The sequence below is a fragment of the Hypanus sabinus genome, chromosome 17 (genome assembly GCF_030144855.1).
Source record: "Hypanus sabinus isolate sHypSab1 chromosome 17, sHypSab1.hap1, whole genome shotgun sequence".
NCBI classification, from domain to species: domain Eukaryota; kingdom Metazoa; phylum Chordata; class Chondrichthyes; order Myliobatiformes; family Dasyatidae; genus Hypanus; species Hypanus sabinus.
The window spans coordinates 40,133,835-40,151,523 of record NC_082722.1 but is presented as its reverse complement, the minus strand read 5'-3'; the positions used below and the strand labels follow the sequence as shown (position 1 = coordinate 40,151,523).

General features: G+C 40.8%; 1 protein-coding gene across 2 annotated transcripts in view; it reads right to left on the bottom strand.

Moving 5' to 3' along the window:
* LOC132406847 (plasmanylethanolamine desaturase 1-like) overlaps positions 1-17,689 on the bottom strand; it is a 151,856-nt gene that overhangs the window by 51,811 nt on the left and 82,356 nt on the right. For both annotated transcript variants that reach the window (XM_059992903.1, XM_059992904.1), the window contains exons 3-4: positions 16,961-17,052; positions 955-1,099 (exon numbers count right to left, since the gene is read on the bottom strand). In XM_059992903.1, coding sequence (XP_059848886.1) covers positions 955-1,099; positions 16,961-17,052 — 237 coding nt within the window. The remainder of the gene's footprint in view (positions 1-954; positions 1,100-16,960; positions 17,053-17,689) is intronic.

The following is a 17,689-nucleotide window of genomic DNA, read 5'->3' as shown; positions in this document are numbered from 1 at the left end:
TGGGCAACAAAAGTGCAGTTACAATCCAATAGCTAAAGAACTGAGGAAGGGAAGGTGTCAAACAGTCACCAAAAACATTCTTATTTTTAAGAGGGTTGAACTTTCAACATGCAGGTTTCAGCTGCTGAAGAAGCACCAGTTGGTTCAGCAGATATCATCTAACACAGCGGTTTACAGTGGCACACTCTGAAAGCTGGACCAAGTCGGGAAAGAATCACTACAGCTCTATGGTTTAGAAGTTGGGCCTGTCTGGTTCAAATTCTGTGAAATGCATTCTTCAAATCCGCTGCAGACTACAGGAGCTGGAGCAGGCGAGAAAGAGAAGTGTTTCATTAAATGGTTACTTCCCGAGCTTATGGAAAAGGGATAGCCAATCCAAAATATGAAGCAACAAGTCCAGGAGACAATCCTGATGAGCAGTGAGATGGATGTCAATAAAGAATAAATCCTTGATTCTCCCAAATCAAAGGAACTTAGCCATTCTTAATATTGATTTGTACCAATGATTTCAAATTATACCAACACAATTTGTATACAACCCATTGTACATTAACGTTAATAAAACAAAGATTTAAGATGTTCCAAAGTAGTCACCTTACCTTATTTACCTTCACTTTACCTATTTCACCCTACAGAGTGCTATGTGTGTATGTGTGCTTGTTTGTTTGTTTGAGATGGGGGAGGAGACTTGTGGAAAAGTAACATAGGAGGTTTAATACCTAGCCTCCATCTTGATCACAGAAGAATTCTTGAGTTTTCCTAAGAGATCAGAAGTAAACCTGGGACCCCTGCTCTTTCCAGAACTCTTAACTATGTGCCAACAAGTTCCTTACAGTCCTATCTTGTAACTAAGTCATTGGGAACTTGGCAATCCAAATTCAAGAACTCAAATCCTTTGGTATTCATGACATTGAAGACATTTTTGTTCAATCAATAGGGAGGACATAATCTCACCTGGACTGTTGATGATGAACCTGTAGCTCATGTGGGCCAGTGGAATAATGGCAAACATACAGTTATCTCCGTTAGTCTCAATGAAGTCATGCCTGGTTATTGCAGTCGGGTCAATATGATGTTCTCGGAAAGGCCTAATAAATGCCTGCATACAAAAAAAAAAGCAACAAATGCTTGTCTTTCACTGTATGTTTTATATTAAAAATGCATTTAAACAAAGACTACATTCTACATTCAAAGTACGTCAAGATTACTTATTCCGATGATGAAATGCTTACAAGAAAGAAAAGTCAGAATAATTTAAGAATTTTTGACAAGAGCTGTTTGAGAATATAGTGAAAACCTAAGACATATGAAATATATTGTTGCAAGCTATTTGTCTGTTGGATGACAACATATACTTGAAGTGGATCAATCACCTAACCCTGCACTACAATGACCATCTTGCATTGCTCACCATCCTGGCTCAAAAATGTTGCTGGTTCTTCAACATTGGTAATAAGGCCTCCACCCTGAAAAAATTTTGGGCACTCCTTCAGTAGAAAAACTAAACCACCTCATTCAGTCTTGAACAAGGGTCTTGGCCCAAAACTTCAGCTGGTTAGTCATTTCCATTGATGTTTAACACAGCACGGATGGAAAGCGTGCAAGGAGCCGGCTGGATTCGAACCCAGGACCACTCCCCTCGAAGTCCGGTGTAGATGACACTACACCACCGGCGACAGAAGGGCAATTAGCAAAGAGTAATAAACGTTAGCTGTGTTAGAAATTTCTTTATCCCATGAGTAATTAGATAAGAAAGTTAGAATACTTGTCTAAGCTCTGACTCCTGCAGTAAAGTTTACGGATCTCAAAGGTTTGCCTTCAACTAACCTACAGTTACCTGATTATGTTTTTATTCATCTCCTTGAATACTGCTCATTCTCTCTTGGTGGTGATATAGTGGTTATGTTACTGGACTAATAATACAGAGAACTAAACAATCCAGAGGCAAGTTCAAATCCCGGCACAGCAATCATTGAATTTAAATTCAGTCAATTAAATAAGCTGGAATTTAACTCAAAAAAAGGCTCTGTTATGGTGACCACAAAACCACAGGACTATTGTGAAAACTCAATGGGTTCACTTACCCAACCTGGTCTTTTATTGACAAAGGACCCACAGTAACATACAGTAACTGATTAGTGGCTCTCTGGAATGGCCCACAAAACCATTCATTTGGATACTATCCATCATATTGAAGGAGATAAAGGATGAACATGATTAGAACATCCTTCAACAGCCTGGTACAGAGCACCAGCAAGCCAGAGTTGTTCCAACCCATTTGACATTGCAAAGTCCTCATTACAATTGTCAGCAGAATGGTATCTAAACTGGGAAACCTGTTCAGCTGACAAGTCAAAAGTCAAAGTTCAAAGTAAATTTATTAACAAAGTACATATATGTCACCATATACTGCATTGAGATTCATTTTCTTGCAGGCGTTCACAGTAGAACAAAGAAATACAATGGAATCGATGAAAAACTACACACAAAGACTGACAAATAACGAGCGTGCAAAAGACGACAATCTGTGCAAATGCAAAAAGATATTGAGAACATGAAAGTGAGTTCATAGGCTGTGGTATCAGTTCAGAGTAGAGGTTGTGAAGTTATCCACACAGGTTTGAAAGCTTAATGGATGAAGGGTAATAATTGTTCAAAGAGCAGTTCGGCAAAGTTGTATGCATGTTTTCAGACCTTACATGCTAGGCCCCATCTTTATAATTCCTAGCTAAGAACTGGGTGATACAGTCAATTGCAGGTGGGACAGAAAGGGCTTGGGCTCCTCAGCAGTGAACCTAAACATCTCACGGCATCAAAACGAATGCATACAAGGAAACACCTTGCTGATTACAACCAACCTTCCTCTCTCAGAATATGTATCAGTGGTTCTCCTTGTTTAGCAACACTGGGAAGAAGCACAGAAAGTAGCAAGGACACAGAATATATCCTGGGAGGAAGATTCAACATGGAGCACCAAGAGCTGCTCAGTGCCAAAGAACAGATCTACTGGGCTGTATCTGTAGCATGTCATGAGTGAACTAGCACGGGGAATAATCCTACATGACATTAACTTCACCAGTCAACAGCAAATTGAGTGTCCATTTGGCACTGTGGATCAGCATCAGTGGCAGGAATGTATTCCCGCATCTTCAGTGAGCACTTGGTCCTGTATAACCTTCTCTCCATCATGACTGTCAAGTGAGGGGATCAATCCTGGCTCATCGACAGAAGAAGGCAGAAGGACATGCCTGGAGCACCTCCCAACAATGAAACACCACCTGACCAAGCCAATATATCCAGCCAAATATATCCAGTCAAGATGGTGCCACCAGACCATAACTCCATGGGCGATATCTTTGAGGCAGCAAAACTTACTGATTTTCTCACTTTTTCTATGCTTTCTGTTTGCCCTTTTTGGCTTGCTTGTGTTACAGAAACTGTTGGAGCCTGTGACACAGAAGCAGGGTAGACAAAAGAGAATCAATTGATCTTGAATATTTGTTTTTCAGAAGGCCTTTGACAAGGTGCCACACACAAGGCTGCTTAACAAGCTATGAGCCTGTGGTATTACAGGCAAGAGCCTAGCATGGATAAAGCAGTGGCTGATTAGCAGGAGGCGAAGAGTGGGAATAAAGAGAGGCTTTTCTGGCTGGCTGCTTGTGATTAGTGTTCCACAAGTTTCTGTGTTAGGTCTGATTTTTACATTATATGTCAATGATTTAGATGATGGAATCAATGGCTTTGCTGCAAAGTTTGTAGATGATATGAAGACAGGTGGAGGGGCAGTTAGTTTTGAGGAAGTAGAGAAGCTACAGAAGGACTCACATCAGAATGGGCAAAAAAATGGCAGATGGAATACAGTGCTGGGAAGTGTACGGTCATGCACTTTGGTAGAAGAAATGAAAAGTTTGACTGTTTACTAAATGGAGAGAAAATCAGAAAAACTGAGGTGCAAAGGGACTTGGGAGTCCCTGTGCAAGATTCCCTGAAGGATAATTTGCAGTTTGAGTCTGTGGTGAGGAAAGCAAATGCAATGTTAGCATTCTCTTCAAGAGGACGAGAATATAAAAGCAAGGAATGAATGGTGAGACTTTATAAAGCATTAAGGCCTCACTTGGAGTATTGTGAGCAGGTTTGGGCCCCTTATCTTAGAAAGGGTGCACTGAAACTGGAGAGGGTTCAAAGGAGATTCATGGAAATGATTTCAGTTTTGAATGGCTTGTCAAATGAAGAGCTTTTGAAGGCTCTGGGCCTGTATTCACCAGAATTCAGAAGAATGAGGGGTGACCTCATTGAGACCTATCAAATGCTGAAAGGCCTTGATAGAATGGATGTAAAGAGGATGTTTCCTGTAGTGGATGAGTCTAAGACCAGAAGACACAGCCTCAGAATAGAGGGGCACCCTTTTAGAAGAGAGATAAGGAGGAATTTCTTTAACCAAAGAGTGGTGAATCTATGGAATTCATTGCTACAGGCAGCTGTGGAGGTCAAGTCTTTCTGTATATTTAAGGCAGAGGTTGATAAATTCTTCATTGGTTAGGGCCTGAAGAGATACAGGGAGAAGGCAGGAGAGTGGGGCTGAGAGGATAATTGGATTCGCAATGATGAAATGGTAGAGCAGGCTCGATGGGCCAAATGGCTTAATTCTGCTCCTATATCTTATATTCTTATGGTTTGAATCTCCATTGAAGGATCCAGCGCTGTGCTGTGTCTGAAGAGCTGTCTTATGGAAATCAGAGATGGGGTGGGCTGAAAAGGTCCAAGAAGACAAGCCGACTCATGGAAAAGACAAGGATGGTTCCATTTCGAAGCAGCGAGAAAGATTGAAGCATCAAGGTGAATGCGGAGGGGTCAGCAATGGCTCAGCGCAAGATGGCTGGCAACCGGAATGACACATTCAGCCCTGGATCAGCGGAACTAGGACCTGGGTGGACAGCGTCAAGAGCCCGGATCAGTGGTCACCCCTTACAGAAGGATTGAGTTCACGCGGCTGTTCTCCACATATATAGTGAAAAGACGTTTCCCATATTCTGAGATTTATGTGATTATTGGACTATGCTTTATTCCGGTTTCCTTCATTTTTCTGATGTTTTCTTCAGTGGTCAATTGATGGGTGGGTGATTTGTTAACTTTTTGTGTGTAAGGGTGGGGTTGGGGACTTGGTGCTGCTGCCACTGTTTTTCTGCAAGTGAGGAGGGTCGGGATTGCTACGTGTAGAGGATCGTTGATCGTTTTTGTAGCTGTTTTTGCTATGAGCAGGGAGAGATTTTGGGGCCCATGAGTTTTGTTTCTTTACTTTTTCATGCCGGCTGGGGGATTTTGATGTCTTTTCTTCCATCAATACCCATGGTCTTTGTCTACTTAGTGGCTATCTGGACCAGACAATATCAAAGTTGTATCATACATGCACACCAACAATACAAAATGAATATTATGAACTTTTGAACCTTAAACACAGAACCAGATGTGAAATAGAAAAACAGTATTCATGAGGCAGAACCAAGTGATCCCACAACAAATATTATTTTATTTAGAGATACAAGACGGAGCAGGTCCTTGCACCTCAATGAGCCGCACCAGGCAGCAGCTCACTAATTTAACCCTAGCCTAATCATGGGACAATTTACAATGACCAATTAACCTACTAACTCATACATCTTTGGGATGTGGAAGGAAAGCAGAACACCCAGAGGAAACCCATGTGGCCAAAGGAAGAACGTACAAACTTCTTACAGACAACGACAGAATTGAACTCCGAATTCTGAAACGCCCTGAGCTTTAATAGCTTTGCGCTAACTGCTACGCTACCATGGTGCACCATTTCAAGGCTCTGCAATCTTAACACAGCTTATTGCATATGGTTTTGGACAGATAAGCAAGTGAACAGCAGAATCCCCTCCCTCAATAATGCTGGAGCTCAACCACACACATTGCCATGGACAAGATGAATAAAATTTTAACCCCTTTATCCAAAAGTAGGTGGTCCATCTAGGCTTCCTCCTAAGATCTCCAGAATTTGTCTTCTGCCAATTCACATAACATGATATCAAGAAGCAACCTTGAGCAGTGAATACAACAAAGACTGTAGGACAGGCAGCATTCTAGCTGTAGTACCAAACAGCTGAGTGCCAAAAGCAGCTGCATGGCTAACGTTGTTCCAATATTGGCATAATGTACTAAATCGCCCAGAAACATCCTATCCACTAAAAGCAGAACAAAAACAAGCTGATTAGGTCATACCTAGCCAGTCTATTTTCAATTATTAGTAAATTGATACCAGTATCTTTGACAATGCTATCCAATTTCATTACCTAACCAAAAACCCACTTACCAAAGACTAGTTTCAGAGTCTCGCCAGGACCATTCTCCTCCAGCCCTCAGCATAACATGGACCAAAGAGTTGAATTCAAGAGGTGAGGTGAGAGTGACTGCCCAAGAAATCAAGGCAGTTTATGGATAGGCAATCAAAAAGGCACTTGGAGGAAAATACTCCAGTGACCAGAGTTGTAACTCACACAAAGGAAAATGACTCCAATGATTAGCGGCCAGCCATCCAGCTCAGGAGTTCCTCAGGGCAGTGACCCCAAGCCCAACCATCTTCAGGCATTTCATCAATGACTTTCCAGCTTAACGTTCAAAATGGAGGTGCTTTCTCAGCTTGTACAGTTCTATCTGTAACCCGTTAATAAATGAAACAGCCCAGACCTGTATGCACCAACATCTAAACATAGGTAACAAGTAACACTCATACAACACAAGTACCAGGCATTGATCATTCTATGAAGAGACAGCCTACCATTGACGTTTGATAGCTTTATCATTACACAGTCCCCTAGAGACCAGCAATAACTAGAAACTCAAATTGACTGGCCACATAAAACACTATGCCTATTTAAAACATGTTATTTCCTAGGTACCCTGCTTCTGGACCGAGGCTTTTCCAGGTTCTGCGAAGCACATCCACATCATGCTGGAATACCCTCTATGTGTCTGGTTGAGCACAGGGCTGACTGAACTCAGGAATCCTAAGGCATTCAGAGCAAAGCAGCACAAACAATGAATGGCGGCAGTGCGTGCTGCTTCAATAGGATTTTCTCTGAGTTGCTTACTCTACACCAACAGCCACTCTCAAACTATTAACTTCTACTGCCATGAGATCTGAGACCAGCTAGCCTGTACGAGCATCATCACCTGCATTTCTCCCTCCAAGTTGGCACACTAGCTATCCCGACTTGTAAATACGTGACCATTCATCTGTCATCGCTGGGTCTTGATCTTGCAACTTGCTATGGCCATATCTTCACCTGGGATTGACCACAGCAGTTCAATGAGGTTGCTAATCATCACCATCTCAAGAGCGTTTAGATAGAGTGAATAAATGCTGGCTTTGCCAGTGATGTCTGTGTCTCGAAAAATTAAGTTAAGAAGATCTCTTCACTTTATGTGTGGTTTTATTATTTGTATCTTTGCTCACTGAAATCCCACTCTGGCGAATAATGTAGAATTAGGAGATCATCAAAAGACTGTGGCCTCAATAAGAAATGTGTGTTATTGGTTTTAACCATCTTTAAAACAGTTCAGGGAGTTATCAGTGCAACAGAATCAGGCTAATTTAAGTTCTGGCCATGCTACACAATTGGCTCAGGCCATTGTTCTCTAACATCTAATCATTCTCATCAGCATTAATTGGCAATGAACTGAACTGTTTGCCCCCTTTTACCAACAGAGCAGAACAAATTCACGTATTTACCAGATATTATTGCTTCACAAGGGGTGGACTCATTATTAAGCAGCTAAAGTTAGTTTTGAAAAAGTTTAATTTTAACAAGCAATCTATCTGAGGACCTTATGTTGACAGTTTCTATTTCAAGTAGAATTAACTGGAACACTTATTTATTCACTCTCATGAATTAATGATGAATCTGTGTACAGTTATCATTAAATCACTTAAATGCTGAACTGGAGGCAGATCCAAGTTGCACTTTTGTTAGTGATTGGAAAGCGGAAGAGGAGGTGGTGAATTAAATATGACAATACATCTTTTATCAACATGAATGAACTGTTTACATTTAATTTCCCTGACAGAAAAACACACCTACTACATGTCACAGTCCTGTGCTGCAGTTTACAGCTTCACATTTATTTTGTGGTTTGAATATCTCCCAATTCTGCCATGGGGTAAAGATATGAAGCTGGCCTAGAAAGTCTTCAAAGACCAAAGTGATGCTAACGCAGCAAAGAGTGGAAGCATATGCCAGCTTAACATGAGCTCCCCAGCTGCACTTATCCATCAGACCTTGTCCAAGCAAGGCATTGCACAGGTTAGAAGGTGCCCACACATATGTTGCTGAGCTGACAGAGGAAACCAAGTGGGTTGTGCACTCTCGGGCAATGGAGAATCGAGTGATCGAGAAAGGATTAACATTGGGAGCAGGCTGAATGCAAGTGACGAAGGAGTTTCTGAGATCTGACATATGATCAGGAGGGGTGGGAACAGCCAGACATGCAATGAATAGGTGGAATTAGGGCGCAGAGTTACTCCAGGATAAGAGGTTAGATCATTACATAGATGCTGGCTCCCAAAAGAGCAATTCCATTAGTTCCATCTCCTCTACCTTTATTTTCTTGTACTCTGCAACTTCCTCTCTCTCTCACATGCTCATCAATGGCCCTTTGATTCTTTCAGCCACTAACATGCATATTTAAATCATTTAGAACTATTTAACCCACCAGCAGAGAAGGCTGAGGAAAGAAACCCATGTACTAACAAACAGAACATGCAAGCTCTGCTCAGGGGGCATCCAAGGTCGGTATCGAACATGGGTTCTCCAAACAGTGTAGCAGCAGGACCAACTGCTCAATACGTGATTGGGAGCCCTAACAACATTGGCCGTGGGAAGAAAGAGTGGATCCAACACCAAACAAGATAATTATCTCCCCATCTGGGGTTCCCCTTGAACTGCAGCAGACCTGACCTCTACAAGGAAATGTGTGCAAGTGACATGAAGACACATGCTGCATTCCATTTAGTAGCTCAGCATCCTCCATGATGTGTGCACTATAACAGAAGATCCTGAAGAAATCTCTTAAGGTGCTTGATCAGTTCTCAAGGATCCTTTCACATTTATTCCTTTGAATGGCAAATAATAAGCCTACATTGAAAAACAATGAACCTCTCTGTTTTTATATGGCAGGTACACCAGTGTACACCTGCACTAATCAGGATTGGAAATGGATGTACTACATTTCAAAATCTTACAAGAAACAATCTAGGCTCCACTGCCACTTTTTTTTTTTGGTTAGGAAGTTCAACAAAACATTCCTCAGTTCTATAAGCATGAGGGCTTGTCGGTACCTTCTGAAACGATTGTGAAAATACTCAGCAGGAATTTGAGATCAGGATGGACATCAATGAGAAGAACAACTGATGAAAGGAGAAGAAGGAGAAAACAAACTGGATGAGCGCAAATCTCATGTGGTACTACAATATTAAAAAAAATTCAAGTAACCTTCTCTCTCACCTTCCTCCCTCAAAATAGAACATGTATCTCCTGCAACAATTCTATTTTAATGAACGTATTTACTTTTTAAATGTCACAATGACAAAGAGGTGGTGTTCTCCAAGGAAGTTCTCAGCCAGCCCCTTAAGAAAATATGGAATATAAAAAGTGATCCATCACTACACAAAGGGCAAACTAAAAGCAGAAGCATATTGGAGCTACATGCACGAGTAAAAGTAAATATAATGAAAGACAAAGCGAAAACAAGAATGTCAGAAGAAGTGACTGATAATGGGGTCATAACAGAACACTAGCTTACCCTGTGTTAGTCCATTCAGAACTATATCATGTTTTCAGTATGTAAAATAGGAAGATATTCCACAAGCCAAAGAAGCACTCAGTTATGTCTAGAGTCACAAGACTAATGTCCCCGTGTTTATGCCAAAGGCTGCCTCGAGTCTGAAGAAGCATTAATCTGCCCGATAAACAAGTCCAGCATTAAATCTTGAAAGTTATTATCCCAAATCCCAATGCCAATGCAGGCAATAACTGCAGCATTTAGATAATTGAAAAAGTTATGAAACAATAAAAGGGCAAAAAGCCTTCCCCAGCATCTTCCCAGGCCCATATATCATGTACAATTTGTCTTGCTATGGGATCTATGTAAACCACCAAATCTCTTAGGGGAGATGGCTTAACACAGATAGAGGAAAATAAGGCTCTTAAATACGTCCCAATCCTCAAAAGCTATAGAATGAAACAGCAATGTATTTATTCAATAATACTCCTCAACTATCCAAATTTAACCAACAGGATTTCACAAAAAAAATCACTAATTTTGATTATTATCCTTCCAATCTTAAAATCTTCAATATAATTTTAAGCATAGATTAAAACCGCACTTTTAATGATTATCAACGACATCAGCTGTTTACTTTGAATCCACTTGACATGTTCATGAAAATGGCATTAGAAAATATTCTCATCTATAGTCTGACTGCCTATTTTCTTATTATGAGAGATACATTGATTATATTTACTGTGTGTTGAAGACTTTCTATTGACCAATTCTCTGAATAAGCAAATGCAGTTATATTAGTTCCAACTTTGCACCTCTTCACTACATTTACATCAATCTCCTTTTGAAGACAGATGCCTATAATCTAATCAATATACTGTCATTATCATTAGCAATGGGAAGGGATAAAGTTGTCCATTTTGATAACAGTTCTCAAAACACACTGCAGTGCATTCATGATAACTATTTTTCACTCTTCATATGTATTTTCTTGAGATTAAGGGAGATTTGTTTCCCCCATAGTTCAGTCAGTTAGGAAGTAGTTGATGAGGTCAATGTGGGGTCCACACACAAGCAGCAGTATTTACTGCATAGGTAGCTGGGAAGTTTGGAAAGTCGTGTATTCCTTCTGCCAGTTTTGCTTGGCTTCTATGTGCTCCCAAACTGCTTCATGAGATGCAGTGCAATGTTGAATGCTTCTTCATTTTGAGTGGCCTTGAGCAGGAATCCTAAGGACCTAATAGGGTGCAATACTTTGTAAAGTCTTCTCTGTCTATCTGACAATCGTTTGTCATAACGGAGCTCAGAGTAGAGTGAACACGAGGAAATCTGCAGATGCTGGAAATTCAAACAACACACACAAAATACTGGTGGAACACAGCAGGCCAGGCAGGATCTATAGGGAGGAGCGCTGTCGACATTTCGGGCCAAGACCCTTCGTCAGGACGCAGAGTAGAGTGCTTGTTTTAGAGTGTCTTACAGGCTCTGATGTCAGGAAGGCAAACAATATGCCCTATCCATCAATACATCATTCACAATGCAGGTTCCTTTTCAACTTAAAACCAGTGGTGATACTGACCCAAAACTATAACTAACACTTATCTGTTTTTGCAATCCAATTATTTAAAATATGGACTTAATATGTGAGGATCTAACGACTCCAAGCAAAGCTAGTGTACCCTTGTTCTTATAAGACAAGTAATGAGCATACTAAATCCTCAAAGTGTTAACCTATAGTACTGCACTAATTTTTCCAGATGGGCACTGTACAGTCAACCGGTTGATATATGAAGAAAGTACCTGCAAAAATCCTCAAGATAACACAAGCCATTTACTTAAAACATGTACCTAGAGTTGCAACACCTTGCTCCAAATCTGTGCTTTTATTCTCCTGAAGATCAGCAATTCATCTGCAAAGTTGAAAACTAACTTACCAAAATTTGTCCAGACTCTCTCCAAAATATGGCAATTTATCAACTTACTTTGGTTAAACTCTCTTAATTGAACTAATTTGTGCAACAAGCTGAAAAAGGCAAGAACAACATAGGCCAGTTAATATTACTCTCACCTCACTTCTTTAGCCATGTTCAGCATGGCATTATTCACAAAATACAAGTCAGACAATGAGTCTCCTGCCCAGAAGAATGAGATCCAATAAAGTAGGTAAGAGGCAAATGACATCTGCAATGTTTTCTACTGGGTGCAACACAACTTCAGAAGTTTGACCAGATATTTCTGAATATGATTCACCTATGTGCCAATTATATAATCAGCATATCCCAATCATGTAATTTGGCCCGTTACCTTGCTTTAGAAACTAAATCATGTTGACCCAAGAGTGACATTAAATCAACCAACATTCCTGGTCAACTCCTAAAAAACCATGTTTTATTGATGGTACATATGATGGAATGTTTACATAAATAAAGTCTCTCTTCTGACCACTGTAACAATGGTAAGATTCACACAAAATTGGGGCCTCCACTGCCACCAACAGAGACTCTGACTCTGGACCTCAGAGGTCCCAACTTCTGATGATTGCCCACACCTTATTCCCCATCACAAAATCAGCCCCAATCATAAACTTTCTCACACCACGTCTCTGAAACATCCATCCCCTTCTTGATCCCAGCCAACCATCTCCTCACCTGCCCCCTCCCCTCCATGACTCACAGCTCCTAAGGCCTTAATCAGTCTATCTAATATCCCTCAGCCACCAGCAAACCACAGTTGCCATGAAACTCCAACCTCATTCACCTTTGGGATCTCCAATCATCCAAATGCAACTCTGTCCCACCCTCAACATTGCCGCTTAGACTGATGGTGCCCCCTTAGCCCCCAAGTAAGGGTCATTTGCCTTTGGCCTTCGGTATGAATATTACTTGCCACATCAGCCCATACCTTAAGAGTGCCTTGTTGCTTCATTTGCTAAGTAGTTGTAAATGGAATTGAGTATTAAACAAGCAACAGCAAACATCAATTCCTCTGATGAAGCAAATGAAGATAGCTGATCCTCAGAGAATACTCTAAGTCACTCCTGCAGTGAGTTCAAGTTCATGTTAATTGCCTTGGACATATATACCTATTAGCAGCAGCAGTGCAATAGACTATAAAAATGACAAACACAAATTTAAATTAATATAACCTTGTACGGCAAAATAAACAAAATAACTTAACAACAGTGCAAGTTGAAGGAAGTATAATTAGAGGCAGAACTGGCACTTCTCAGGTCAGTTCAAAAACTCGATGGAATTGGGGAGGGGAAGCTGTTATTGAACCTTGAAGGGTGAATCTTCAGGCTGCTATACCTCTTGCCTGATGGCCAGCAATGAGAAGAGGGCATGGCCCGGATGGTAATGGCCCTTTGTGACTGTTGCTGCTTTGCTGACACAACACCTCTTGTCGATCTGCACTTGTGAGGAAACCAGCTGCCTCCACCATTCGATATAATCTCTTCCACTTCCTATGCACTGGAGCTCCCATACAAGAACGTGAGGCAACCAGTAAGCGTGCTATCTGGTGATATCTTGAAGCTGGAATGATTGGCCTCCAACTGTCATAATCATCTTACTTTTTCTCCAGTCACTGGCTCATTTTCCCTTCCATGCCCATTGAGTTCAGTTTTGCCGAACACTTTTTCAACCACATCATTCAAATGCCCCTTGATGTCAAAGATTGCCACCTTGGCTTCTCCTCTAGAATTCAGGTCCCAAGTACAGCATGCTTTACCAAGGAAAATGTTCCATGATACTCAGTGATGTTAGGGCAGCTGATATGTTCAAAGAGATAATTTTAAGGAGCTCAGTAAAGGCACAAAGAGAAAATGTAAAGACAACAAAAAAAAAGTTGAGGTAGGAAACACCAAGAGTTCAGTGAATTAGCAACAGGAAACATGGTTCCATTGGTGGAACGATGAAATTTGGAGATGAAAGGTCAATACTGCAGAGTTGATGAATTTTCCTGATGGGTTTTATAGCTGGAGGAAATCACAAAGATTAGGAGGGGCAAGTCTGAGGAGGAAACTCAAAACAAAGGGTGAGAAGTTAGAAATCTGCACACTACATATCAAGGAGCTGCCGCAGATGAACATGACTTGGTGTGATTTAGGACAATGATGGAAGTGTTTTGGGTGTTCTCGAGATTACTGAGAGTAGAATGGCAATGGTAGCCAGAAATCGAATGTTACCTGTACCTGTAACAAATGTACAGATGAGAGCTCTGACCACAGAACAAATGTTCTGGAGGTAGAAAGCAACAGTTTTAATGATGGGTGATATGCGATGTCATGCTTGCCAAAAAAGAAGCCCATATTTTTCCTAAGGAGAGAAGTCACGTAATGGAATTTGGGGCAGAAAAAGGCCTTCCAGTATTTAATGCAAAGAAATCTCTGCTCATCCAGTATAAATTTAGAGATTGTGACTGGGTCAGGACAACAAAAGGAATCAAGGTGTTTCATACAATAACTAGCTTTTTGTTAAATCAAAAGCTATTATTGGGTTAGTCATTTAGCATACCCAATGCTCACATGGCAATTAATGTTTGCAAATGAGCAAGTACAGTTTTAAGAGAAACTCCAGGGGTAAGTTTTCTCCTTTGTTCAACATCCTTGTTGATTTCAATGAAATCAATGCAATGGATTAAAAAAAGAAATTGTCTACTGCTGGCTGAGAATTGTTAGTCAACACTTGGTGCTCACAGTGTTATTTGGGATGAAATGGAAGGAAAATCTCAGGACTAGCTTGTGTATCAGTTGTAGGATAACAGAGCTCACCATTGACCTTGAACAAAATTAGGCAGAGACCTGTCAACCTCCATGTAACTTTCCCAGTGGAGACATTAGAGATTTCAGATCATAGCATTACACGTAGGAGCAGAATTAGGCTATATGGCCCATCGAGTCTGGTCTGCCATTCCATCATGGCTGATTTATTATCCCTCTCTGCCCCATTCTCCTGCCTTCTCCCTGTAACCTTTTCTACCCAAGCACCTATTAACCGCTGCTTTAAACATATCCAGGGGTCTGGCCTCCAAAACCATCTGCGGCAGAGAAACCCACAAATTCACCACCCTCAGGATACCCGAGGAACTCAGCAGGTCAGGTAGCACCAATGAGTCCAGACGAGAGGTCTCAATTCAGAACGCCAACTATTTCCAGCCATAGGTGCTGATGCACCCGCTGAGTTCTTCCGGCATCCTATGTGTTGCTCCTCTTCTCCACTCCTGGCTGCTGTTTGATATCAGTTCAATACAAACCTGACATCTAACAGCAGTCAAACTAGCTGAGCAGCCTATCAACTTGGAAACTTCCCACAGATAACAAAATGGAAAGCAAAAGCATAAAGTTACTATTTCCAATACTTTAAAAGCATTCAATATATATTCAAACATACACTTAAAATTCATTGAAATATTTAAGATGGACCATTGTCCACATACGAGTTTATTTGTGAAAAAGAATTAGCAGGCAGTTTTAAAGCTGAATTACTAGCACCATGTTAAATTACACATGTGTATGAATCCCAAAGCTGTTGTCAGTGTCACAGTGAATTCTGATAGTTTAGCCCTCAGTCCAACCATAAAACGTTAACCACAGTCTGTGACCATGTAAGAGCTAGTTATTGTCTTTAAGTTTCGATTTATGGGTGCTTAAGATTGCTGCAGCAACAGAAACCAATGAGTAATCTAATGCAGCAGCTGTGCTATAGAAATAGGAAAAAAGTGTTCACCAAATAGGATCCCACAGCCAAAACATACACTCCACTGAGTGTTATTAGATTCAATTTCTCAGCAGTGAGGTGGGGTCCAGTTCAGCTCAAATCAAGGGCATTCCAGTCTGTAATGTACACCACGTCCTTTGAGTCAGACATTACACTGGGGACCATTCTGGAGTCCAGAAGAGAACAGATCAGACCCATGTTGAACTTTTAGTTCATTTTAGTCTTCATTCCTAACAACAAAAGATCTCCGACTTTGGGGACTCCAATTCTGGCTTTGCTATGTAAACACTTTTTTTCCCTGAAAATTAATTAGCCCTTCAGCTGCATTGTAAACTTCTATTTCCCTCGACTGGGTGGGTAACATGATCACGCCCTTTACAAAAAACATGCTCTGCGCTGTCCTGCTGGGGAAGAGCAGCTTTGCCCTCTGTCCCAGCTGCCACTTCTCGAAGGAAGCATTCCTTTTTTAAGCTATTTTCCTCTCTTTCCCTTCTGGGCCTCATCGTTGCACTGCATCCCTAGAAAATACAATGGGGGAGGGGCAAACAACGAGCTTCCAGGTCTCTGTCAACAACACTTTGAAATCAGCCCATTGGAGGCAGTTGAGAATGGTCCAGCATGACTCATTTTTTAATTTTCCCTCCCTATGGGGGCCTTTACTCAGTACTTCCCCTAATAGTACAATTGAGACAGGTACAGTTGACATGGTACAACTGAGATTAATTAGTGCCTGTTTACTACCCAATTAGATTATTGGATGAATAATAACTGTACACAAAGCATTTCAAAAGAGATCAAGTGGAGGTGCAGAGCAAGGGAAAAAATCCACAACCCAATTCAAGATTAACATTGCAATTTTGGGTGGAAAATGTAATATGTCTTCAAACCAGAAAAATACACCATTGTTTTTGCAATAATTGTTTCTGTGCTGCTGCTGCAATGGAATGGGGTTTGAAAGATAACATTGCCGCTTTAAAATGCTGCATCCTACCTTCACGACATTCTGGTAGTGTTGCTTTAGCAGCTCTCAGCTGTGTCCAGTTAAGCCACAAGCTGATTTCAATTAATCTGATTCAGACAAAATCTTTGGGTCATTTTAAATACTCATTCTAGAAGGATCCTTTCAAGTGCAGGACCTTACTCTACATTGTGCGATTCTCAAAGGATTCTGATGTTAGCACAGCTCACTAAGAGTCACCAGCACATTTGGTTCACATTACTTCATGCTCAATTTACAATGAAACCCTCTGAATTTGCATTCAAGTGTAAATATGGGATCAGAAACATTTGCAATGTGTTTGTGTGTAAGAAAAAGAGTAGCATTGTGAATGGGTCACAGAAACAATGCACTTATTTTTAGACACAATTTTTAATTGTGGCCCAGATGTCAGCATGCTCACAAGACAATGCACATATTAAATGCTATTCATCCAGTCGGCCCTCACCTTGCCAATGACAGGGATATCAACAGAACCCCAGGTGTCTGCTCCCCAGTGAACCAGGCCGGAGGCAAAATCTGCAGTAACAATCCCAGCAACTGGAAAATATGGAAAGGATTGGAAGATCCATAATGAGCTCACAGTCTGAAACTAAAAATGATCAGATAGATTTTTTTTAATCCAAAGTCATGCATCTACATTCAAATCTTTTAAAAATTATATATGGCTTTTAGATCTTATTTGTTTTCTTAATAGTACACCATAAAAACATAATTTTCCAAAATAAAAAGACTGGACAATTAAATCATATTTTTCACATCATTCTAAATCGTTTTACAAACCAGCAGGGATTTATGTTTTTCAAGTTAATGTGGTTAAGACGGGCAGACATTTTCAAGGCAAAGGTTTCATTTTTTCAAGATAAAGGTCATTTTGGTTAATTTAGTCACAGTTTGGTAAGGCAGTGACATGGGTTATTGCTTCCCTTATAAATAAACACTGCCCTCTCCACACACACAAACACACGCTAATTAGTAGTTTAATACATCATCCTTTTCTTCTTCTGTTTACAAATGCTGACTAATCTGCTGCATAATTGCAACATTTAGTGTTTTCCTTCCCTCGCAACTTCCTGATCTCGGTAAATATTTTCAAGCTGGCAGTGTATAGCCCCTGAAGAGCACAAAACTGCAGAACGACAAGAGTCAGTATTGAACGGTTGGTCTGGGATTGGAA